Source organism: Aethalodelphis obliquidens, unplaced genomic scaffold (genome assembly GCF_003676395.1).
Source record: "Aethalodelphis obliquidens isolate GAN/ISIS:26980383/991018 unplaced genomic scaffold, ASM367639v1 scaffold14, whole genome shotgun sequence".
In the NCBI taxonomy this organism is placed as follows: Eukaryota; Metazoa; Chordata; class Mammalia; order Artiodactyla; family Delphinidae; genus Aethalodelphis; species Aethalodelphis obliquidens.
The window spans coordinates 2,798,845-2,823,792 of NW_020837958.1; the positions used below are offsets into that span (position 1 = coordinate 2,798,845).

The 24,948-nt window shown below is 51.8% G+C and overlaps 2 protein-coding genes across 6 annotated transcripts; both read left to right on the top strand.

The window, feature by feature from the left end:
- Positions 1-761: 761 nt before the first annotated feature.
- Positions 762-11,741, top strand: RAPSN (receptor associated protein of the synapse). Of its 4 annotated transcripts, none has more exons than XM_027114748.1 (8): positions 762-1,818; positions 2,394-2,726; positions 8,210-8,368; positions 8,924-9,022; positions 9,102-9,224; positions 9,723-9,776; positions 10,774-10,973; positions 11,431-11,741. In XM_027114748.1, exons 1-8 carry the CDS (start codon positions 1,627-1,629, stop codon positions 11,501-11,503), a joined length of 1,233 nt encoding a protein of 410 aa, XP_026970549.1. In that variant the 5' UTR covers positions 762-1,626; the 3' UTR covers positions 11,504-11,741. The 4 variants fall into 4 exon arrangements, with proteins under 4 accessions (XP_026970549.1, XP_026970550.1, XP_026970548.1 ...); XM_027114747.1 differs by having other exon boundaries at positions 763-1,818; positions 2,394-2,732; XM_027114749.1 differs by lacking the exon at positions 9,723-9,776 and having other exon boundaries at positions 2,394-2,732.
- A 6,040-nt stretch (positions 11,742-17,781) lies between these two features.
- On the top strand, positions 17,782-23,732 carry PSMC3 (proteasome 26S subunit, ATPase 3). 2 transcript variants are annotated; one of them, XM_027114751.1, is made up of 12 exons: positions 17,782-18,039; positions 18,301-18,384; positions 19,006-19,131; positions 19,574-19,678; positions 19,788-19,850; positions 20,118-20,255; positions 20,697-20,840; positions 20,951-21,099; positions 21,979-22,075; positions 22,290-22,435; positions 23,306-23,387; positions 23,544-23,732. In XM_027114751.1, the coding sequence occupies exons 1-12, from the start codon at positions 18,013-18,015 to the stop codon at positions 23,652-23,654; spliced, it is 1,272 nt and encodes a 423-aa protein (XP_026970552.1). In that variant the 5' UTR covers positions 17,782-18,012; the 3' UTR covers positions 23,655-23,732. The 2 variants fall into 2 exon arrangements, with proteins under 2 accessions (XP_026970552.1, XP_026970553.1); XM_027114752.1 differs by lacking the exon at positions 20,118-20,255 and having other exon boundaries at positions 17,858-18,039.
- The last annotated feature ends 1,216 nt before the right edge of the window (positions 23,733-24,948 follow it).

A 24,948-nucleotide genomic window follows, 5' to 3' on the forward strand; every position in this document is an offset into this window, starting at 1 on the left:
GACATATTATGAGAATTGCCAAAAGAGAATCGCCAAAATGTGACACAGAGACAAGAAGTGAGCATATGTTGTTGGAAAAACGGTGCCGATAGACTTGCTTGACGCTGGTTTGCCACAAATCTTCAATTTGTGAAAAACGAAATATCTGCAAAGTGCAATAAAACACGATATGCTTGTATACTAAAAGCCAGTGTCCACTCTGAAAGGACAAATTTGCCCTGGGGCAAGAAGGAGTCTGGTTTGCAGAGAGGGAAGATAAAGATGGGGTGAGTCGAGCTGGTGGAGATGGCAGGAGCCTCTCTCAACCCCATGAGCCCCAGTACTTCACTGGTCTGCTCCCTATACAAGACTTTGCCCTTCTCCACTGTGTCTGGCATTAAAACTCATTGTAAGGGACCCTTTCAAACTGGGACTGGGATTGGAATTGGGTATCTTTTAAACCTTTAAAGGGCAACTTCTGTTCCTCATGGGCTGTTTGCCATGGAGCATACGGACGCAGCTCTAGATAACCTCTTGCTTATTGTCACATAGTGTTTTCCTGTGTGTCAGGCAGGCACTGTTCTGAGTCCTTGTCAATTACTAAGTCATTTAGTTCCAGCAGACCAGTAAAGGGACTTCCCTGCAGTCCAGTGGTTAAGACTTCGCCTTCCAATGCAGGGGGTATGGGTTCGATCCCTGGTCAGAGAGCTAAGGTCCCACATGGCTCGTGGGCAAAAAGCCAAAACATAAAACAGAAGCAATATTGTAACAAATTCAATAAAGACTTTAAAGAATGGTCCACATCAAAATGAAAGAAATCTTAAAAAAAAAAAATCCAGTAAAGTAGGAACCATTATTCTCCCGCCCAAAGTCACGCTGCCTATGCAGATAATCAACGGCGGAGTCAGAATTCAGACCCTGGCAGCCTGGCTCCAGGGTCCACGCTGTTACCCACCCCACTGTGGGGCTCATAGCAAGCCTGTGGGTTAGGGCTTGTTAGCCTATTGCAGCCTCAATTTACAGATGAGGAAACTGAGGCCCAGAGAGGTGAACGACTTGTGGCTGGGGTTGGACTGTGAGTTAGGACACGTTGGGATGGTGTGTGGGCACGTGCACGGGTAAGGGACCTCGGCGCCCAGTGACTCACAGGAACAGAGCCTGGGGTCGGTGGGTCTGGGGGGAAGGTTGTGATGGGGAGAGGCCCCAGCCTCCCTGCTGCCTGTGTGCCCAGCCTCATCCCTGCTTCTTCCAGCTCTCAGCCCACCCCTGGGGGCGGCTCCTTGGCGAGGCTGCAGGGAGGGCCTGCCCAGCCAGGAGGCTCAGGGCCAGTGTCAGAGGTGCTGAAGAGACGCCCAAGGGGATGCCTGGGGGGGCAGGCACCTTCCTCCCAGCTCGGGGTGGGTGTGGCAGAGGCCCCGCGTGACCTTGTGGCTGACATTCCTTGGCGGCCACGTGGCCCCAACTGGCAGGGACAGCTGCGGACAGCGACGGACCAGCTTTGTTCGCAGGGTGGCGCCGGCTCTCCATCCAGGCCCTGCTCCTTCTGGGGGCTCGGTGGGCAGCTGGCACTCTGCGGCCCCCTCCATGAGTGTCTAGAGGCACGGAGCCACCAGGGTCTCTCTGGAGGGGGCTCGCGGCGCTGGGAGGATGGGGCAGGACCAGACGAAGCAGCAGATCGCGAAGGGGCTCCAGCTGTACCAGTCTAACCAGACAGAGAAGGCGCTGCAGGTGTGGACGAAGGTGCTGGAGAAGAGCTCGGACCTCGTGGGGCGTTTCCGCGTGCTGGGCTGCCTGGTCACGGCCCACTCGGAGATGGGCCGCTATAAGGAGATGCTGAAGGTGGGAGCGCCGCGGCCGGGCTGGGAGGGCGGGGCTGGGGCGAGATTTCTCCCAGGCCTCCCAGACCCCTCCCGCCTCCTCAGGCTCCCCTGTATCCCACAGGCTAGTGGCTGGGGCCTGAGGCTCTGAATCCACTGGGTCTTGGCTTTGGATTTGGGCCTGTGGCCTTGAACTCTGGTGTCTGAAGCTCTGAGACTGAGGTTCTCAGCCTCAGCGTTCGGGGAGCTGAAGGCCAGGTGTCAGAATCGAGGTTCCAGCCTTCCTGTTTGGGGTTCTGACTATGAGCCTAGGGGGCGCTGGCTCCAGGTTTGAGGCTGCGGATGGGTGGGTGGTGGAGACTGCAGACCTAGGCTCAGGATGGAGAGGTGGAAGCTGTGGGTCTGGGTTTGGGAGGTGGAGGCTCCTGGGCTGCAGCTTCTGGGGCTTCTGGGACTGGGGAGCAGGGAGCGCATCTGAGGCCGGGGGTGGACGCTCTGGGCCTGAGGCTTTGGGCTGTGAGGCTTGGAGGGACGGAGGCTTGGGTCCCAGGCTCAGGGTCCAGGCTGACGCTCCCGGCCTGCCACCCTGGCGGGCAGTTTGCTGTGGTACAGATCGACACGGCTCGGGAGCTGGAGGATGCCGACTTCCTCCTGGAGAGCTACCTGAACCTGGCGCGCAGCAACGAGAAGCTGTGCGAGTTTCACAAGACCATCTCCTACTGCAAGACCTGCCTCGGCCTGCCCGGCACCCGGGCAGCCACCCAGCTCGGAGGCCAGGTCAGCCTGAGCATGGGCAACGCCTTCCTGGGCCTCAGCCTCTTCCAGAAGGCCCTGGAGAGCTTCGAGAAGGCCCTGCGCTATGCCCACAACAACGATGACACCATGCTCGAGTGCCGTGTCTGTTGCAGCCTGGGCAGCTTCTACGCCCAGGTCAAGGTGGGCCCGGCCCCCCAGGGAGGGCGGTAGAGTCTCGGGCTCCCTGAGAATCTCCCGTGAGCCACGCTCCCTGTTGCATCACCTCATTCAGTCCTCCCATTGAGGTAGCGATGAGGCAGACGAAAGCCTGGGAGGGAAAAGACAGCCAGGAAGTAAAGACATGGCCAGGCAGGGCAGAGCCAGAATTCAAGCCTTGATCTGTCTGACTTCCTGGGGGAATGGGAAGCTCCTATGTGAGGACAGGCCGTGAACCTGTACTGCCACGTGTTTGCTGTGTGATCTTGGGCAAGTCACCTCTCCTCTCTGAACCTATGAAATGAAGGAGAATGAAACCCACTTTACAGCGTGGTTGTAAGGATTCATTCATCAGATATGTACTGAGCATCTATGATATCCCAGACACTGTTGGCCTAGGGTGCAACAGTGAAAACAACAGCCAAGTCCATGGGTTCATGAACCTTGCATTCTAGCTGGGGGAGAGACACAAATAAATGCAATCAGCAAATCAAGTATACAGCATGGTGGAAAGTGCCTAGGAAAAAGGTGAGCAGGGAAAGGGGGTTAGAAGTGCTGAGGATGAGGTGTTGCAATTTCAAACAGGGTGGTTGGAAGGCCTTGTAGAGGTGATGTCTGATGTCTTGGAAGAAATGAGAGGGTGAACCATGCAGAAATATGGCAAAAGAATGAAAAAGAGGGAACAGTTAAAGCACAGCTCTGCCCTTGGGGGACCTTACCCAGTATGTTCAAGGAAGGATGGAGGCCAGCAGCATGTGTGTGAGAAGAAGGTAGGCGGTGGTGGAGTCAGAGAGGTAAGGGGGAAGGGAGATGGCAGATTGAGAAGAAACTGATGGGGTCAATGACCTCAGACTTTTGGTCCTGAGCATTTGCTCTCTTTCCCCCTAGGCATCTAGGCCCATGGGGGATGTTAGTGCCTGGCACATAGTAGATGCTTAAAAAATCCTGGAGAGTGTAAATGCTGATGAATCAGAGGTGGAAGTATGAGGAAGTGAGAGTCATCCACGACCACACTGAGGATTTTGTTTTCAGCAGCCAGATGTATGGGGAAGCCATTCAGTGAGATGCAATAGGATTGGAGAGGGATAGGGGTGTTTTATAACCTTTTTTATTATGAAGAAAAGTAACCATGCAGGAAAGCAGAATAATATAATGAATCTCCATATACCCACTACTTAGATTTAACAATTATTAATATTTTGCCATATTTGACTTACATATTTTTCACTGAAGTGTTGTGATACAAAATTATAGACATCATAAAAAAAAAAAATTATAGACATCATGATTTTTTTTTTTTTTTTTTTTTTTTGTGGTACGCGGGCCTCTCACTGTTGTGGCCTCTCCCGTTGCAGGGCACAGGCTCCGGACGCTCAGGCTCACAGGCCCAGCCGCTCCGTGGCTTGTGGGATCTTCCCAGACCAGGGCACGAGCCCGCGTCCCCTGCATCGGCAGGCAGACTCTCAACCACTGCGCCACCAGGGAAGCCCCATCATGATATTTTACCCCGAAGTAATTCTGTATGCATTTCTGAAAAAAAAAAAAAAAAGAAAGAAAGAAAGACCGTTTTCTGATATAAGGACACTTTCTTACATAATCACAATACTATTTATCACACACACCATATTGAACAATTATCTCTTAAATTTCTCTACTTATCCTGAAAATATGCCTTTATCCTCGGCTTGTTTGAATTGGAATACAAACAAGAACCACACATTGCAGTAGTTATTATGTCTCCCGAGTCTCTTTCTATAGAGAATTCCTACCCTTCCCTTTATTTTCCATGGTTTATTGAGGAAGCCGGATTAATTGCCTTGTAGAATGTTCCATCTCATTGTCTCATTGCTTCCTCAAGGAGTCATGTAAGTTGTTTCTTTGTCTCCATGACTCTCTATGAACTAGAACTTACATAATGACTTGGTAAGATTTAGGTCACGCATTTTTGGTGAGAATACAAGCGAGGCTGCGTGCTTCATATCACATCATATCGGTAGTTAAGGGAGTGACCACCTGATCCCACTGTTTTCATCCTTGCTGTCTTCCTTTCACGACCAGTAGGTTAACTTGTGGGGTGACACTTTGGCTTTGAATATTCAGTTCTGCGACAACATTTTCCGTAATGGTTTGAGCGTCCATTGATGTTTGTTGCCTGAATCAATTCTTTCATTTCAACTCTCAGGAAATGGTGATTTCCAAGTTCTATCATGCCTTCTGCAATTATTAGCTGGGATTTTTCTATAAGGGAGAACTTTCCCTCTTTAACTGGAGCTAGTTGATTACGCTGAAATACAGTTCCTTAAGGAAAGGCAGAATAAACACTTTTCCCCTTTCCTTTAATTACCACTTTCCAGAATAATGAGTTGATGTGATAGTTGCCTTCAATGATCACACTTACTTGTTTTGCTTCCTCTTTTTGTAGTATCGTGAAATCATGGATTTAAAAAAATATTCAGTACTCGTCAGTCAGTTGCAATCATTGTTCCTTTTGATGCTCGTATTATCTTAATTTTAGTCAGTGGAATTCTCTTCAGTATGGCTACTATGTCCTTTTTTTTTTTTTGCGGTACCCAGGCCTCTCACTGCTGTGGCCTCTTCCGTCGCGGAGCACAGGCTCTGGACGCGCAGGCTCAGCGGCCATGGCTCACGGGCCCAGCCGCTCTGCGGCATGTGGGATCTTCCCGGACTGGGGCACGAATCCGTGTCCCCTGCATCGGCAGGCGGACTCTCAACCACTGCGCCACCAGGGAAGCCCTACTGTGTCCTTTTGACGAGACTTCATTTAGTCTTTGAAAGAAAGCATTCTTGTTTTCTGGCACAATAGCCTGTCCCACACTCGTTTTGTATACTGTCGTCCCTCGGTATCTGGAGGATTGGTTCCAGGATCCCCCAGGACACCCAAATCCGGGAGTGCTCAAGTCTCTTATATAAAATGGTGTAGTATTTGCATAAAATCTACATACATTCCCTCCACCCCATACTTTAACTCATCTCTAGATTACTTATAATAATACCTAATACAATGTAAATGCTATGTAAATATAAACTGGTGTGTGGCAAATTCAAGTTTTGCTTTTTCGGAACTTTCTGGATTTTTTCCCCCCAATATTTTCAACCCTCGGTTGGTTGAATTCAAGGATGTGGAACCCTCGAATCCAGAGGGCCCACTCTATTTCCTGCTCCAAACCTGGAGCCAGCCATTCCTCCGGGTCCTTTTTTAGTAGGAAATGGTATTTAAAGACCAAACGTGGGCTCTCAGGATGCTCGCGGCTACTGGGTTGTTGTTGCTAGTAAATCTCTTCTGTTGTGAGGACAACAGGACGTTATACTGATATTTCCAATTCAAATCCAATGTTTCAGGATTTTCCTTAATTTATTTCAGACTTGATTCTCTTTTCTCTTAGACTGAAAATCTTGGTTTCTAAATATTTACTTTATCCTACAAAGTACATAAAAGAATTTCAAAAGACAATACCAATATTGTCTTACGCAAAAAAAAAAAAAATGACGAATGAGGTTTGATTTCTTTGCCATTCTTTTGTCTTTATAATATATCCCACTATGACTGAACTGTTCAAGTATATATTTTAAGGTCCTTTGAAATAATAACTTTTCTGTATGGCTATATTAATATATAACATATATAATATAATATATAATATATTAATATATATTATAAAACAATCATAATATACTATGATAGAATATTATAATATACCTTGATTGTATTATAATATATACTTATGATTAGAATTGATTATAATATTAATATAATGATATACATTAAGGTCATTTGTTTCCATTTTCTATTTTTAGGGTTTTTAAAATTAAATTTAATATTTTAAAGTCTGTAAAACACTTACATGGCTTCAAGTTAAAAAGTACATAGTAGGGACTTCCCTGGTGGTCCAGGTGAGACTCCGTGCTCCCAATGCGGGGGCCCCCAGGTTCGAGCCCTGGTCGGGGAGCTAGATCCCGCATGCGTGGCGCAACCGGGAGTCTGCAAGCCCCAACGAGGATCCCGCGTGCCACAGCTAAGACCCGGTGCAGCCAAAAATAAATAAATAAATAATAAATTAATAAAAAGTACATAGTACAAATTAAGTATGTTAGGAACAGGTTTTTATTGGGGTTACCGAGAGTTCTCTTTTGGTCATATTAACTTGTTAGATATTAAATAAAAATTCAAATAGGTTTTCTACAAGGAAGAACAGAGAAGTGGGGCTGTAGCTAAATGGGACATGAGGTCAAAGAAGGTTATTTGATTTTTTTGTTTTGTTTTGTTTTTCAAATGGTAAGAAATGCCAGGCTATGATTTTACATTGATAGGAATGATTCAGTAGAAAGAGACTGGGGAGGGGGTTCCAGAGCCCACATGGAGGGGGTCATATTTAATTTGATAGGAGCAGGGAGTAGCAGGAAAGGAGGCAGTGTGGGAACAGATCTGGTGGGTTTGACGGATAAGGTGGATAAGGGAGCTCCTCTCTGATTTTCTTCTCTTTTTTTAAAAATAGTTATTTATTTGTTTATTTTTGGCTGCGTTGGGTCTTTGTTGCTGCGCGCGGGCTTTCTCTAGTTACAGCGAGCGGGGGCTACTCTTCGCTGCGGTGCACGGGCTTCTCATTGCGGTAGCTTCTCTTGTGGAGCACGGGCTCTAGGCGCACAGGCTTCAGTAGTTGTGGTGCACAGGCTAAGTAGTTGTGGCATGCGGGCTCAGTAGTTGTGGCTCGCAGGCTCTGGAGCGCAGGCTCAGTAGTTGTGGTGCACGGGCTTAGTTGCTCTGCGACATGTGGGATCTTCCTGGACCAGGGCCCCTGCATTGGCAGGCGGATTCTTAACCACTGCGCCACCAGGGAAGTCCCTCTTCTGTTTTCTTAATGGTGCATGCATAAGGTGAGCTCATGTGCTAATAATGGACAGGTTGAGAAGACATTTGGAAGTCTGAGGAGAAAGAAAGGTGAGAGGATGATTTCTTTGCCTCAGTGGGTCTGTCCCAATGTTTTTTGAGCTGACTGTGCTGGCAGTCACCGAACATTCAGTGATGACTGGGTGCCAGGGGGCAAACTCCAGTGGGGTTGGAGTGGGCTCTGATATCCCCACCACCACCCTTCTGTGTGTCTCTGAAGCCGAGGGGCCCAACTGGGACTGGGTGAGAGGAGAAGCCAACTGTATTTTCTTCCTTCTCATTCATTCGTTCATTCATTCATTCAATAAATGCTTTAGGCTAAGTGCCAGGAACTGTGCTAGGCTCTTGCCATACATCGGCAAACCAGATGAAAACCCCTGTGTTCATGGAGCCCACACCTGTGCACTGGCTGTGGCCTCTGTCTGGATCACTCTTTCCCTGGACACCAGAATGAATGCATGAATGAATGAACACGCGGTGGAGCGTTCCACTTGGGGCAGCTCCTGCCATTCAGTGTGCCCCCTCCCAGCCCACCCCCTCCCTGTGTCCCCTGCAGGACTACGAGAAAGCCCTGTTCTTCCCCTGCAAGGCTGCAGAGCTCGTCAACGACTATGGCAAAGGCTGGAGCCTCAAGTACCGGGCCATGAGCCAGTACCACATGGCTGTGGCGTATCGCCTGCTGGGCCACCTGGGCAGTGCCATGGAGTGCTGTGAGGTGGGGCAGCAGGGAATGGGGGCAGTTAGAGGGTGGTAGTGTAGGCAGGGTCTGGGCCCAGTGCCTCTTCCTGCCAACTCAGCCCACTGAGGCCCCCAAGCCTTGCCCCTGGCCCCTCCTCTCTACAGCTGAGCCCCTGAAGGATGTGTTTGCTCCCCAGTCCCCCTGCCCCAAACCTCATTCCCTTCTAGTCTGTTTTCAGGGGAGAGCACTTCCTTCTGCCCCCCAACCCCTGCCAAAAAAAGTGCCCTTATGGGGCACTTTTAAGTAGGAAGAGAGCCAGTCTCTGGAGTTCCACTGATCTGGGTTCGAATCCCAACTTTGCCACTTAATAACCTGGTGACCTTGGTCAAGTCACTTCTGTTCTCAGAGCCTCAGTTTCCAGTGCTGTCAGACCTCAGTGGTTCAGTGCATGGGCCTCAGCACCATGAAAGGTGTATTGGGCTCTGAGGATGTTGGTGACCCTGGACTGCCCATCAGAGGGGCCCAATGGGTGAAGGCACCCCAGTGGTGGGGGGCAGACGAGCAGGTCTGAGTGACCGGCCTCTGTCACAGGAGTCTATGAAGATTGCACTGCAGCATGGGGACCGGCCACTGCAGGCACTCTGCCTGCTCTGCTTTGCTGACATCCACCGGAGCCGTGGGGACCTGGAGGTGAGGTCACCGGGATGCAGGGGGAGGTGGTGCGAGCCTGGTGGCCTGGCCTGACTCCACCCCTGACCTGGCTGTGCAGACAGCCTTCCCTAGGTACGACTCTGCCATGAGCATCATGACCGAGATTGGAAACCGCCTGGGGCAGGTACAGGTGCTGCTGGGTGTGGCCAAGTGCTGGGTGGCCAGGAAGGCGCTGGACAAGGTGAGGTGGACCCCTTTCCTGCAGCTCCCAGCTCTCCCCAGTGCTCCCACTTGAGGCCAGTAGGTCAACCAACAATGTGTGGGTCTGGTTCTGGGCTGGACTCTTTCAGACACTTTGTCTAACATCAGCCTCACCCCAGTCCCATGAGGCCAGGGGATTCCAGATCATTTTCCAGGCTCAGAGAAGGTCCATGACTTGCCCGGTCCAACAGCTGGTAAAGGGCTAGGCCTAGGGTTTGCACTCAGGACACTTTAACTGCCTCCTATGATTTCACGACACCTCGTGAAATAGGAATGTTCTTCCCACTCTATATCTGAGTAAACTGAGGCAGCTCTGGTGACTGTACCCCAGCCTTTTCCTCTTATCTTCACACACAGGGCAGCTGCCCACCGGTGCTGCCCTCCCCAGACCCACCCCTCCCTACCCCTTCCTTCCCTGTGAGCTAAGGCCTCTGTCAGACAGCGCTGCCTGCAGCCCTGGCCTGTGCTCACCTTCCAGGCTCTGGAGGCCATCGAGAGAGCCCAGGACCTGGCCGAGGAGGTGGGGAACAAGGTCAGAACTGAGTCCGTCTGCTGGGTCTGGAGTCAAGAGCCCAAGGTGGGATCTTGGGTGCGTGGGGAGGCCCCCCTGAGCCTGCTCCTGCGCTGAGCCTCTCCTGATCTCCAGGAGCCGCCCCCATCGTCCCCAGACCCTGGCTGTTTCTCTTCCACCCAGAGAGCACTTCGGAGGGCAGGGCAAGAATTCCATAGCTCAAGGGATATCAGAATTCCTCAGAGGTTTCTTGATGGTCATTAAAACTCCTAACAGTGGCCTCCACTCATACAGAGGTGGGCATCACAGGGCTCTTCTAGGTGTCGGTTCCAGGCCTCAGTGGCTCCCTGCAAGGTGGGTACAGCAAGCCCCATTTTACAAATGAGGAAAGTGAGGCTCAGAGAGGTGCTAACTCCAAAGCCCGTGTTCCTTTCATAGTATATGTGGCCCCTCCACATTTGATAATCATATCCAAACCTTTAAATGTTGAAAATAACCTCAGTGTTTCTCGAAGTCTTCTAGAAGATGTGCATTTCTCAGGGATCAGGTGCACAGTCCAACTGAACATGCTAAATATATGTGCCTTGGCTGGATGATACCTGCTCCGGTTTACTCAGATATCTCGGGCTCTTCAGAAGCGCTGATGAGCTGCTGTGTGTATTTAATTAACAGAAACAGGAAAGAAAATTAATTATTATGAGGTCAGTGCAGCAGGTTTGGTCAATAAAATCCTTCAAAAGCATGGAGTCCCCAGCGGGTTCTAGGAGTAAGGATCACCCATCTCACCTACCTCCTTTCTGTGTGAGGGGAAACCAAGGCCCAGAGAGGGCAGGACGCTTTTCCTAGCCCCACCAGCAAGGCAGGAATGCAGCCAGGACAGGACCCCTGTGTACTGACCACCCGGTGGCCCTGTGGGGACAGCTTCTTGGGCTGGGCAAGGAGGGAAGCAGGGCAGCTGCTCACTAGCACTGACTTGTCTCATCCCCACGTCCCGCTCTCCTGGCCGCACCGGCCCCAGCTGAGCCAGCTCAAGCTTCACTGCCTGAGCGAGAGCATCTACCGCAGCAGAGGTCTGCAGCGGGAGCTGCGCGCCCACGTCGTGCGCTTCCACGAGTGCGTGGAGGAGACAGAGCTCTACTGCGGCCTGTGCGGCGAGTCCATAGGCGAGAAGAATAGCCGGCTGCAGGCTCTGCCCTGCTCCCACATCTTCCACCTCAGGTGAGTGCCCCGCCGGTGGGCACGAGGCACTCGGGGCCTCCCTGGGGCCTAGTCACAATAGTGATATGAACAGCAAAGACTTACACAGTGCTTTCGGCATCCCATGCCCGTTCCAAGCGTTTCCTATTAACTCATTGAATCCTCCCAGTAGCCCTATGAGGTGGATGTTCTATTATTCTCCCCAAAGAGGGCCAGAGAGGCATCTCAAAGGTCATGGGATTTAGATGCCCAGGGCCAGAGCTGCCTCCATCACCACCTCCTGACTCCCAGCCCAGGCTCTGCCCTGGAGGCCTCCCCAGGCAGAGTACGAGGGGCCAGCAGGGCTGCTGGCAGGAGCCTGGGGTGGGGTGGGGCTGTGGATACCTCCTGCACCTGCAAAGGAAGGGGGAGGAGAGAGGGCCAGGCCCAGGATGGGAGGACAGGCCCGCTGAATGGACAGGGCCCTTTGCTTCCCAAGGTGCCTGCAGAACAACGGGACGCGGAGCTGCCCCAACTGCCACCGCTCATCCATGAAGCCTGGCTTTGTGTGACCCCATCAGGTGGTGGGCTTCTGCCTCGCCTTCCCTGCTCCTTCTCTAGCCTCACGCTGAAGGCCGCCCTGACCAGCTGCGCCTCCAGTACCTGTTTACTCCTGGGGCAGCCTCCAGGGCCTCCTCTGGCCTCAGCCAGGGCATGGGGCCTGCCCACTGCTGCTCCTCCAGGCCCAGCTGCCCTCCCCCACCTCTCTGTACTTTGCTCTTTACAGAAAAATAAACCGTTTGTACCTGGTCCCAGCAATTCTGATTCTCCCTGCCCGAGGTCTGATGGGTGGAGGAGAGTGGGAGTGAGGCTCCCCACGTGAGCTTCCTCAGACAAACATGTCTCTGTGCCCAGATGTAGGAGTTCCTCCAGCTGCCCTTCCAGGTTTGGGGGCTGCCACCGTGAGCCAGAGGCAAGATCCTGCAGGTGAGGAGCACCTTTAAATGCTGACATGCAGGGCTGGAGAGGAAGACGTGATGAACAGTAAACAGTAAACCAGCAAGGTAGAAAGCCTGTTAGAAAGGTGTTATGGACGGAATTGTGTCCCCCAGATTCATGTGTTGAAGCCCTAACCCCCAGCATGACTATATCAGGAGACAGGGCCTTTAAGGAGGTAATTAGGGTTAAATGAGCTCATGAGGATGGGGCCCTAGTCTGTTAGGACTGGTGTCCTCATAAGAAGAGGGGGAAACACCAGAGAACTCTCTCTCTCTCTCTGTGCTGCACAGAGAAAAGACTGTCTGAGGACACAGTCTTACTGCAACCATCTGCAAGCCAGGAAGAGAGGCCTCACCAGAAACCTGCTTTCCTGGCACCTTGATGTTGGACCTCCCAGCCACCAGAACTGTGAGGAAATACATTTCTGTTGTTTAAGCCACCCAGTCTGTGGTATTTTGTTATTGTGAAACTAATGGCAGAAACTAGCAGACTAATACAAAAGTGATAAGTGCTTTGGAACAATAAAGAATAGAGCAGCATTCTTCTTCCTCATCTTCATTCCCTTCTCTTCTTGTCAGTCTAAAACCATTAGGTGGGACAGAGCAAGACAGGCATCCATGTGGAGGGGTGGCCTGTTGTGGGATATCGGAGCCCAACTAGGTGAGGAGAGTGTCCACACAAGGGAAGCCCCAGTGTGGGGAGGTAGAGCCTGTGTGGAGAGAGAAGGGTCCCCACACACACGGGTGCCTCATCCTGAAGTGTAAGAGCCCAAGTAAAGGGAGAAAGGAGTTCACATGAGGACAAGGCCTGGTGCTGTGTATTGGGGCCAAGAAAGGTGAGGAAGACATCCATGCAGATGGGCAGTCTGGGAGCTGGAGCCTGAACAGGGCAAGGAGGGCAGCTATGCACAGGGCAGCCTGGTGTGGTGTGTCAGAGTCAGAGCAGGGTGATGAGGACACCCTGGAGGAGAAAGGCCTAGCATAGGCACCTGAGCAAAGTGAGGAGAGCATCCACGTGGTGGTGGTGGGTGGTATATGGTCCAGTGCAGAGTGTCAGAGACCAAGTCAGGTAAGGTGGGCAGCTGGCATGGGCTGTTGGGGCCTAAGTGGGCTAAGGAGAAACCCAAGTGGGAGAAGGTTGGGTGTGAGGTGTCAGAGCTTTCTTTCTTTTTTTTTTTTTAACTTTTTGGCCGAGCCATGTGGCTTGTGGGATCCTAGTTCCCTGACGAGGGAGCGAACCCGCACCCTCAGCAGTGAAAGTGCAGAGTCCTTACCAGTGGACTACCAGGGAATTCCCTGTTAGAGCTTGAGTAGAGCAAATAGGGCATGCACATGGGGCATTTGAACAAAGATGGATTGAAGAAGGATCTGTGCCTGGAAGGGAGTGGCAATGAGAATTTGATTACATAGAAGGGTTGATCAAATACGTAAACATATTAAAGGTAATGGGTGACAGATCACTATTGAAGAAGAGAGTTACAAATAAGGAAAGGAAGAAAACCAAAGGGACCCAGTCATATTGAATTGGAATTGTAGAGATTAGTGTGAACTATTGGATTTCTAAATATATAGCTTAATAGAGAAATAAATATAGTTACAAATGTGTGTGTGTGTGTGTGTGTGTGTGCGCAAACACTCGTGCCTGGGAGTGACATGCCAGGAGCAATAAGCACATCTAGCGCCCAGATATTGGCTTCTAAATACCATGTTCCACTAATAGAACCAAGACTCTTTGGAGAAATGGCTGATTCTAGGCCTGGACCAGGGAAATTACAAGATGAACCTGGAATATCTTATGTCAGAAAGCAAAGAAAGCCAAAAGAATGATGAAGATAACCCAAAAGGTCACAGGAGCCAGAATGAATGGGCCCATTAATAATGACTGTCTTAATCAGCTCAGGCTGCCATAACACAATACCATACACTGGGTGGCTAAAACAACTGAAATTTATTTTCTCACAGTTTTGGAGATTGGAAGTACAAGATCAAGGTGCCAGCAGGGTTGGTTCCTGGTGAGGCCCTCTTCCTGGCTTGCAGACAGCCACTTTCTCACTGTGCGCTCACATGGCGTTTTCTCTGTGCTTATGTATAGAGAGGGAGAGAGCAAGATCTTCCTCTCTTCCTCTTCTTATCAGGTCACTAATCCCATCATGAGGTCCCCACCCTCATGACCTAATTGAACCCTAATTACCTCCCAAAGATCCCATCTCCAAATACCTTACATTGAGGGTTAAACCTTCAGCATATGAATTTGGAGGTGGGGATGCAATTCAGTCCATAGCAATGATTTATTGGATAAAACAAGAATCCATACTGATGTAAATAAATAAATGAATACATTAAAAATTTGATGAAGAAGAATGGGATAGTTACATAGTTCCAAAGTACTTCCCCACAAAATAGTTATTAATTTCAAGGGGAAAACAATTAACCTCATAGTGGAGAAGGTTTGCAGATACGAGATTAATCAAGTGAGAAAGGTTAACATCTCCAGTAATGGGACAAAATGAAATCAACTGCTACCTGAATGAACGGAGTGAGAAACTCAGTATCTCTATTCCTGCAAAGATGAATCACCTGAATGTAAAATCATGAGGAAACACCAGATAAACACAAATTTAGAAATATTCTACAGAGTAACTGTAATCTTCAAAAGTGTCAAGGTTATGAAGCCAAGGAAAGACTGAGAAACAATTCCAGATTGAAAGAAACTAAAGAACTACAACTAAATACAATGCCTAATTCTGGTCTTGATTCTGGACTGGATCCAAGTCCAGAATCAGTATGTCCTTTAATGCTATGAAGGACATTTTTGGGACAGTTGGTGGAATTTGAATGCAGTCTGAGGATTAAATGGTAGAAACATATCAAGGTTAACTTCCTGATATTGAAGGTTGTATTGTGCTTAAGTATGAAAATGTCCTGGATTGTAGGAAATTCCCACCAAAGTATTTGAGGTGATGTGGTATCCCATCAGCAATTTTCCCACAAATGATGCAAGAAAAAAAATTATTTGCACTGTATTTGCAACTTTTCTTTAGGTTTGAGATTATTTTCAAACTAAAAATATATAATTAAAAAAAAAAAGAGCAGACTTCCTTGGTGGTCCAGTGGTTAAGACTTTGTTCTCCCAATGCAGGGGGAACGGGTTCGATCCCTGGTTGGGGAGCTAAGATCCCACATGCTTGGTGCGGCCAAGAGAAAAAAAAAAAATGTGGAGTTTTTGGGCTTCCCTGGTGGTGCAGTGGTTGAGAGTCCGCCTGCCGACGCAGGGGATACGGGTTCGTGCCCCGGTCCGGGAAGGTCCCATATGCCGCAGAGCGGCCAGGCCCGTGAGCCACCGCCGCTGAGCCTGCGCGTCCAGAGCCTGTGCTCCACAACGGGAGAGACCACAACAGTGAGAGGCCCGCGTATCGCAAAAAAAAAAAAAAAAAAGAGCAGCACAGGGTAAGGGGTTGAGGAGTGTGGGGACAGGAAGGACCCAGCAGGGCAGGCTGCAGCATTAAAAGGCTGTGAGTGTGGGTCTGGATGAGAAGGAGGTATTTGAGCAAAGACTTGAAGGAGCAAAGGTAAGGGAGTGAAGCAAGAAAATATCCTGGAAAGAACATTCCAGGAGAATGGAACAGAGTCCAAGATAGGAGCTGGCCTGGCCTGGTCACGGAGCAGCAAGGAGCCCTGTAACTGTGAGCAGGGAGGGAAGGAGTGGGAGTCGAGGTCCCGGAGAAAATCGTGGGAGAGCAAAAACCTGCAGGGCCCTGGGCCTTTGTAGGGATCTGGGGCCGTTGTAGAGACCTTGGCTTTTACTCTGAGTCTCGCAGCTGCTGCAGGGTTTTGAGCAGAGGAGTGACATGATCTGATGAGGCTTTAAGATAATTCCTTTGGTTGCTGTGTTGAGAACAGACTACACAAGACAACTGGCCTGGATGCTTCAAAAATGTTGATGTCATGAAAGACCAGAAAAGGTTGGGGGACTGTTCCAGACTAAAGGAGGCTAAAGAGACCTGACAACTGAATGCAGTGTATGATCCTTGACTTGATACAGGATTTTTAAAAATTTAATAATTTAATTTTATTTTATTTTTATTTTTTGCAGTACGCGGGCCTCTCACTGCTGTGGCCTCTCCCGTTGTGGAGCACAGGCTCCGGACGTGCAGGCTCAGTGGCCATGGCTCACGGGCCCAGCCGCTCCGCGGCATGTGGGATCTTCCCAGACTGGGGCATGAACCCGTGACCCTGCCACCAGGGAAGCCCAGGATTTTTTTTTAAAGGCTGTAAGGGATGTTTTGGAGATGACTGGAGAAATTTTAATATGGATTATATATTAGATATTACTGCATCAATATTAAATTCTTTAGGTATGACAATATATTATGCTATAATGTGTTGTAGTTACATATTAGAAGGTCTTTACTCTTAGGAGACACAAGCTGAAATATTAGAGGTGAAGTGTCATGATGTCTTCAACTTAGTTTGAAATGGTCCAGAAAAGCACACATACACAAACAGAGCAAAAGCAAATGCAAAATGTAATCAATTAGTGAATCTAGGTGAAAGATATACAGGTACTCATCGTCTATTCTTTCAGCTTTTTAATATACTTAACATTTTTCACAATAATAGACTCTAAGAGGTATATTCATCAGGGTTCTCCAGATCCAATAGGAGTCATATATTATATATATATAAAGAGATTTATTATAAGGAATTGGCTCACACAATTATGGAGTTGGGAAATCTCCATGGTCTGTAGGGTAAATTGGCAAACTGGAAACCCAGGAATGCTGATGGTTTAGTTCCAGTCTGAATCAGAAGGGCTGAGAACCAGTAGAGCTGATGGTGTAAATTCTAGTCTGAAAGCTAGCAGACACAAAACCCTATAAGAGATGATATTTCAGGGCTTCCCTGGTGGCTCAGTGGTTGAGAATCTGCCTACTAATGCAGGGCACACGGGTTTGAGCCCTGGTCTGGGAGGATCCCACATGCCGTGGAGCAACTAGGCCCATGAGCCACAACTACTGAGCCTGCGCGTCTGGAGCCTGTGCTCCGCAACGAGAGGCCGCAATAGTGACAGGCCCGTGCACCGCGATGGCCCCCGCTTGCCACAACTAGAGAAAGCCCTCACGCAGAAACGAAGACCCAACACAGCAAAAATTAATTAATTAATCAATAAACTCCTACCCCCAACATCAAAAAAAAAAAAAAAAAAAAGATATTTCAGTTCAAGTCCCAAGCCTCGAAAAGACCCATGTGCCAGCTCAAGGCCGTCAGGCAGGAGAAGGTCCCTCTATCTAAGGGGATGTTCAGGTTTTTGTTCTATTCAGGCCTTCAACTGATTGGACGAGGCCCACCCACTTTGGGGAATCCCCTAATTCCTAACTGGGCCAGATTTTGAGGTTGAAAACCCCCTTCAAAAGCAACTTTTCAGAGCTTCCCTGGTGGCGCAGTGGTTGAGAGTCCGCTTGTTGATGCAGGGGGACACGGGTTCGTGCCCTGGTCCACGAAGATCCCACATGCCGTGGAGCGACTGGGCCCGTGAGCCGTGGCCGCTGAGCCTGCGCGTCCGGAGCCTGTGCTCCGCAACGGTAGAGGCCACAACGGTGAGAGGCCCGCGTTACCAAAAAAAAAAAAAAAGGAAAAAAAAAAAGCACCCTTTCAGTTACCCGCCAGATTAGGACTACATTTCCCAAGGGCCCTGCGGGGCGCTCTCGTATTTTCTCCCTCTCCTTTCCATTTGTTATCCAAGCCCCGCCCCACTGCTCGTGCCAGCCAATAGCGAATTCGCCTCTCGCTCCGGCATCAACAGGACTGGGGCGAGAACATTTCAGGAGCCGTGGGGGCGGGTCCTGTGGTCTCGGCTTCATCTTTTAATTCGGAGAAGCAGTTTCGCCGTGGCAACTGACCCAAGCTAATTTCGTCAAGAGTCAGGACTTGGAGAAGGAGTCTGGCACTAATCAAGAGCAGGCGTGAGGAGAGATAATAATAACCTTTCGCCCCGGCTACTGCCCAGTCTGATCTTCGGCCTTCTCCTGCAGGGGGTGAATCTGCTGCCGAAACTCGAGAGTCCAGTGACTCGGCAGGAGAAGATGGCGACCGTGTGGGATGAGGCTGAGGTGCGCGCCGGGAGAGCTGGGAGCTCTGGAGCTGGGGCCAGTGGAGAGACGCACGTGGCGGAAGCGGAGGCGGTGGCTGGGGGGGTTTCAAGGTCTAGCCCGGTCCCGGGGTTGGTACCGCTTGGGATGTGGGCAGGCGTCCCGACTCCTCCATTCTGGTTTTATGGGCGGGGAGTGGGCTAACTGAGGCTGTGAGTGGGCTTACTCGCAGTCCTGAGTTAACTAACCTGACTTTAAGAAAGACGAATTTGTTTTGCACAGCAAGATGGAATCGGGGAGGAGGTACTCAAGATGTCCACAGAAGAGATCATCCAGCGCACACGGCTGCTGGACAGTGAAATCAAGGTGGGCGCACAGCCCCTATGTCAGGCAGTGAAGCCCGCACACAGCAGGCCCTGGTGATCCACCTGCCACGCTCACGTCGTTCTTCGCCTCCCTCGGCGAGGCGTGGGGACCGCGGTTTCCTTCTTGGACCAGGAAAAAAGAAAACTAAGCTTTAAAAGGGACCAGAAGAGGGACAGGGTGATGGGAAACCAGGCCTGAGAGAAGGAATCATCAGACTGCCTTTCCCAGCAAGGTCTTCAAGTATTCCTCTCAAGAATCCTTTTAGGAAATCCCCATTTTACAGATGAGGAAACTGAGGCTCAGAGAGTTTTTGTTTGTTTTACTGTGGTGAAGTACGCAGCCTGTAACAAAGGCAGAACCTAAAATCTGTTTGCGTGACTCAAAATCTGGCTCTTTTCCCTTTAGTACAACTAATACTTCACCAGGAGGTTTCCACACTGGTCTCCTGTTCTGACCTCTGCTGGTTGTGGACACAGGCGCTGAGCATTCAGAGAGCCTTAGAGCTGAGTGAAGGGGGGCAGGAGGGTCCCCCAGGCAGCCTGGATAAGGCTCACCAATTACAAGGCCCTAGGATAAGCTGAGCTAAAGCTGAATATTTGCCTCCAATCACCCTCATCCCAGATCATGAAGAGCGAAGTGTTGCGAGTCACCCACGAGCTCCAAGCCATGAAGGACAAAATCAAAGAGAACAGTGAGAAAATCAAAGTGAACAAGACTCTGCCGTACCTGGTCTCCAACGTCATCGAGGTGTGTGTGTATGTGGAGGGGAAGAGGGGGGTCAGTGGGGCTGGGGACACTCTGTGATGGGCCCACTGGGGAAAGAGTGGGTGGGTGTTTGGAGGCCTAAACTGCATGTAAGAACTAAACCTCCTAGGGTTTCCTCTCCAGTGTGCATTTCCAGGGAGATAATATAGGGCCTGAAAAAGCCTTGGAAGCCTCGCATGTTTCCTTTTCTACTGGTTATTTTTCCCTGGGGGTACATGAGTTCTGCAGAGAAGCAACACCTGAGCAGAGGTCTTACTAATCTGGTTTATTAACCACACCTTTGCTGGGCTCAGGGCTAGTCTGCGGAGTGAGGTAGGGACGGCCAGCCCTGCCAGTGTTGAGATTGTCGCAGCCTCAGAAGCACTGGGCTCTGGAGAGTTCAAGGAACTGAGCTGGGCTTGATCTGAGCTTTTTCCTTTCCCAGCTCCTAGATGTTGATCCCAACGATCAAGAGGAAGATGGTGCGAATATTGACCTGGATTCCCAGAGGAAGGGCAAGTGTGCAGTGATCAAAACCTCTACACGACAGGTGAGGCTGGCCCAGCCATAGGAGAACTGAGGAGGGTGAGGGGTGGATGTGGGACAGGGAGCCTTACTAAGGGCAGTAACTGAGGCTGCACCTGGAATCTTCCCTACAGACATACTTCCTGCCTGTGATTGGGTTGGTGGATGCTGAAAAGCTGAAGCCAGGAGACTTGGTGGTGAGTGGTGTCCCTGAGCCCAGGCAGGGCTTTTCCAGCGAGGTTTCTCCCACTGACTAGCTGACCCCCTGCCCCAGGCCCAGGTCATTGTTGGTCCTGAATGTCTGCAGAGCAGCCTGTAGAGTCTGAGAGCATGTCTGCCTGCTCTTTGATTCTTGTGTTGCCCACTCTCCTATCTTGCCTTTCATTCTGTAGACAACTGTCACCCAGCCACTTAGGTAGGCCTTGAGCTGAGACAACTCTGAAATCTTTGTGCTGTGTCCCCAGGGTGTGAACAAAGACTCCTATCTGATCCTGGAGACCCTGCCCACAGAGTACGACTCGCGGGTGAAGGCCATGGAGGTGGACGAGAGGCCCACAGAGCAATACAGTGACATCGGGGGCCTGGATAAGCAGATTCAGGAGGTGAAGGAGGCATGGCAGCCTCGCCAGCCTTTTGTATTTCTCTACTTCAGTGACCAGAGCACTTTACCCCAGTGTGCCTCTTATCCTCATAGCATCCTAGGGAGGCAAGGAGGAGACCACGTAACAGTTTAGGAGACTGAGATCTCCTAAACTGAATGACTTGCCCAGGATCACAGAAGGTTAGGGCCAGAGCCAGGACTGGAACTCAGGCTCGTTTTTCTTGGCCCAGTGTCTTTTCTGCCACATCCATCTGTTGCCGGGGAGTCCAGAGCCAGCCGTGGTGGGAGCGAGCATTCTGTGTCCTCTGGATGTGGGGGAAGGAGAGGGCAGTGTCTCTGAATTGGAGTAGGAGGGTTACAGGTAGGGGTTGAAGCTATTCAGCGTTGGACTGTAGGAGCCCACAGGGCTTCACTGTCCTCACCCAGGACTTCTTCCTGGCAGCTGGTGGAGGCCATCGTCCTGCCAATGAACCACAAGGAGAAGTTTGAGAACTTAGGGATCCAGCCTCCAAAGGGGGTGCTAATGTACGGGCCCCCAGGTACGGGGAAGACCCTGCTGGCCCGGGCCTGTGCTGCACAGACCAAGGTGAGTGCTTTGGGAGGGATGAGGAGGCCAAAGCTCTGCCAATGGGCTCAGATCGAAGGGGCTTCTCGTCGCGCCTTTGGCCTGATCTGTCAACCCCACCCCCGCCCCAGGCCACCTTCCTGAAGCTGGCTGGCCCCCAGCTGGTGCAGATGTTCATTGGGGACGGTGCCAAGCTAGTCCGGGATGCCTTTGCCCTGGCCAAGGAGAAGGCTCCATCCATCATCTTCATCGATGAGCTGGACGCCATCGGCACCAAGCGGTGAGGGGGTGCTGAGTGCCACCAAGGGGGTTGTTGCCAATTCCAGCTCTCCCGCCCTGTTCCCTCCTCCCCCGGGATGGTGGAGGCTCTGTTCTTGTGGTTGTACTTCTTAAGTTCTCTTCTAAGTAGCCTCCCTGCTTCGTTTCTTTTCCCCTGACCATCCTTTCTCCTCACAGCTACCAGCATGTTCCTTTCACAACTTCACTCAGCTGCACCCACAGTCCCTCACGCAAACAGATCCTGCTTTTCCTTCCTGGGCCTCCCCATTGCTTCTTGGGATAAATGCTGGGCTTGCCGTGGCCTGCAAGGCCCCCGCGTGGCTGCCCCTGCTCCCCTCCAGCTTCATCCTGTCCCTGCCTTCCCCGTCCCTCTGGCTTCCCTCCACAGTGCCCCCTCAGTTTGCAGGCCCAGTCTGGTGGGAGAGATTTTGCACCTGCTCTTTCCTCTCTGGAATGTGCTTTTCTTTTTCCCCTGTTCTCCATTGGCTGGTTGCCCAGCCGATGTGTTTGCAGCCTTCAGATCTCAGCCTGAGGGGACGCTTCCTCAGGGACGCTTGCCTGGGCTCCCTGTCACGTGCCAAGTCTGGGCCAGACCTTTGTATTTCTAAGTTTTAGCTCAGATATGACGACACATTCACTAGGGGCATAGGCCAGGCAGTGGATTTCGCTCACTGTTTTATCTTAAGCCCAGCACCTGATCCCAGGAGCTTCTCCAGTCCCTGACACCATTTCTGTGCTGGTCCCTGGGCTGGGGGCCCCAAGTTGAGTGAGACTTTTCCCTGCCCTGGATGGGTTGGGTTGGGCTTCTGGTGGTAGAGGAGAGGAGGGCTCTCCCTGAGCTGTGTCCTCACCAGTGTGTTGGACCTCCTGTGTGCCCCAGCTTTGACAGTGAGAAGGCCGGGGACCGGGAGGTGCAGAGGACGATGCTGGAGCTTCTGAACCAGCTGGACGGGTTCCAGCCGAACACCCAAGTGAAGGTGAGTATTGTCACTTCACAGGTGAAGAACGTGGGGCTTAGAGGTCAGGGGATCTTCTCTGTCGTCTAGCTGATGGAGCTAGAATTAGAATTGGGGTCGGTGTTGAATATTCCCTGCCGTTTCATATGGACCCTGAGCTACCTCTTTGCCCGTCGTGGCCATGACTGTTGCCTGTCTGTGAACCCTTCAAGTTTCTGCTTCTCCTGTTGCTCAGGTAATTGCAGCCACTAACAGGGTGGACATCCTGGACCCTGCCCTGCTCCGCTCAGGCCGCCTGGACCGCAAGATCGAGTTCCCGATGCCCAACGAGGAGGCCCGGGCCAGAATCATGCAGATCCACTCCCGAAAGATGAATGTCAGGTGGGCAAAGACACGAGCAAGGCGCTGAGACCTGAAGGGGCAGCAGCAGAGCTGTCTCTGTCCTCTTTGTACTGACCTTCCCCAGGCCTAGCTTCTCCCCCTCTCCATGTCCCTTTCACACCGAGCACTGTTCCACACGCTGGCCTCCATTTCTCCCCAGGTGCCCGACAGAGAATCGTGCTGGGGCCCAGGCCCCAACTGAAGGTGCTCTGCTCCTTCGGGCCCACCTGCACACCCCCCCACACAGCCCTCCCCCATGGTCGGAAGGTGTGCAGGCTGGAGGCCCTGTTTCCTGGCCACCCCTGCCCCAGCAGATGAACGCAGCCCAGCATGGCCCAGGGCAGTCCTGCCAGGGGCCAGGTGGACCTGGGTTCAGATCTGTGTGACCATCAGCAGGTGGCGTGACCTCTCTAAGCCTCAGTTTTCTTATCTGGGACTTGGGGATAAGGGCTCCGACCTCACGGGGTTGCAGCAATGTCAAGTGCAGTACTTGCGCATGAGATCAGTAAGTGGCAGCAGCAGTGCTGTGCTGATGCAGGGCCCGCGCTGCTGGGGAGACAGAGAGATGGCTCTTCTGTCTCCACAACCTCCTGTTCCCCTGCCTCAGGCTGAATTCCCGAGTCTCAGGTGCAGGCTTCTAGAATGCTAGCGCCCATGAGACACTAGGAGTAGCTTGGTCTAATCTGCTTTGACCTACCTGCGTTCCTCTCCCCCCTGTGTGGAGAAGAGAACAAGGCACAGTGGGGAAGGGAGTCGCCCGTGATGGCGGCGAGTTGACCTCGCTGCTTGACGGAGGCACGTGGGAGGACGTGGGCTCCCCCACCCACTCCCGTAAGTGGCTGAACCCTGTGATACCTCCCCATCTCCCAGCCCTGACGTGAACTACGAGGAGCTGGCCCGCTGTACAGACGACTTCAACGGGGCCCAGTGCAAGGCCGTGTGTGTGGAGGCGGTGAGTGGTGGGCCGAGCGGCTGGGCGCTTTGTGCCTCCTCCCCTGGGCAGGCTGCTGGGGGCTGCTGAGGGGAAGAGGCTGAGAAGGTGGAGGCCTCTGGGAGCCGGGCTGGGGGTCTGGGGAGGCACCCTAGAGCCTGTCTGTGCTGGCTGCAGGGCATGATCGCGCTGCGCAGGGGCGCCACAGAGCTCACCCACGAGGACTACATGGAGGGCATCCTGGAGGTACAGGCCAAGAAGAAAGCCAACCTGCAGTACTACGCCTAAGGGGTCGCCTGCCACACCTGTTCTCTGGCCTCTTGCTGGTTAAAATTCGTAATAAAGGATGGTTTCAGGTTCCTGCCACCACCTGTCTGGCTCGCCTTCCCTGGGCTCTGGGTAGAGGAGTGGGGGCAGATTCAGGAGGCCCCTTCCCCAGGTGCTCCTACCCGAGACAGCCGAGGGCCTCAAACGCCTTGTCGGGGTGAGGCCCTCTTGGAGGGGTGGGCGTGTGCCACAGCTGTTCCCCGGGGTCTTCTGCCTCCCCCATCATGTCCCTCCAGACCGCTCTTTCCACACTCCCTGACCCGCCTCTCTGAGCTTTTGAGGCCTGTGGTGCTGCCCCCCCTCTAGTATGAGGGGCCTGAAGGGAAGCCAGACTAGTTTTTCCTTCTTTTTTGAATTTCGGTGCTCTGGCCCTAGGCCTCGCTTCCTTATAAAGCCCTGGCTCTGGGTCTTTGCTCCCTTGTTTCCTGGCCCCCAAGCCTCCTGTTTCTCTACACGTTCCTTTTAGCTGTTGGCCCGTTTCCTCTGGCTGAAAAATCAATGTTGAGCAGGATCTACTCCGAGAGCCCTTCTAGGCCTAAGCGTGGTCATGCTGTGTTCTCTCCCACCCCGAGTTCTGCCGTCAGCCCCACATCCCGTCAGTTTCCTTTACCATCTTGGTGGTCCTCTTCTGTCTACCAGCCTTCCAGCTCCCCGACCTGGAACCTGACCTCGTGGTTCACCGTTCACTGAGCGCTCACCCTGAGCCACATGCTATGCAGGTCGTGTGCATGGTTTTATCTAGTTAATCACAGCAACTACCAATAGGGTAGCCCCGCTTTAGAGATGCATTTCGAGCAACTGGGCCAGGATTGCACAACTCTTAGATGGCATAGCTAGGCTTCAAACCCAGGACTAAGAATAAAGCCTGGTTTATGTTGTGCTGTCTTAGCAGCTTTAACCACCCCCTGAATGGCCTTTCAAAGCAGCAGCCCTTTAGAACTCTCCATCAGCTCTCACTTGCCCCCTGGCAGAAGCCCTTTACCCTCCTTTTCCCATTACCTCCCCTGAAGGGACATGCCCACAGTCACAGAGCTACTGACTGCCGGCCTGTCTGGAGTTCCCCTCTCTCTAGTCCCACCGCCTCCAAGCCGCCATCCTGAGTGTCAGGGTGCACCCCCATTGCGCTCTCCTTGGTGATCCCACTGACTTCCCATCCCCCGGAGAAGCCCCAGCACAGCCTCGGAAGTGCTCTTGTTCTGGCCCTGTCCTGGACTTAGCTGCCCCCGCTCCTGCATCTCTCACCCCGACCCCCCGC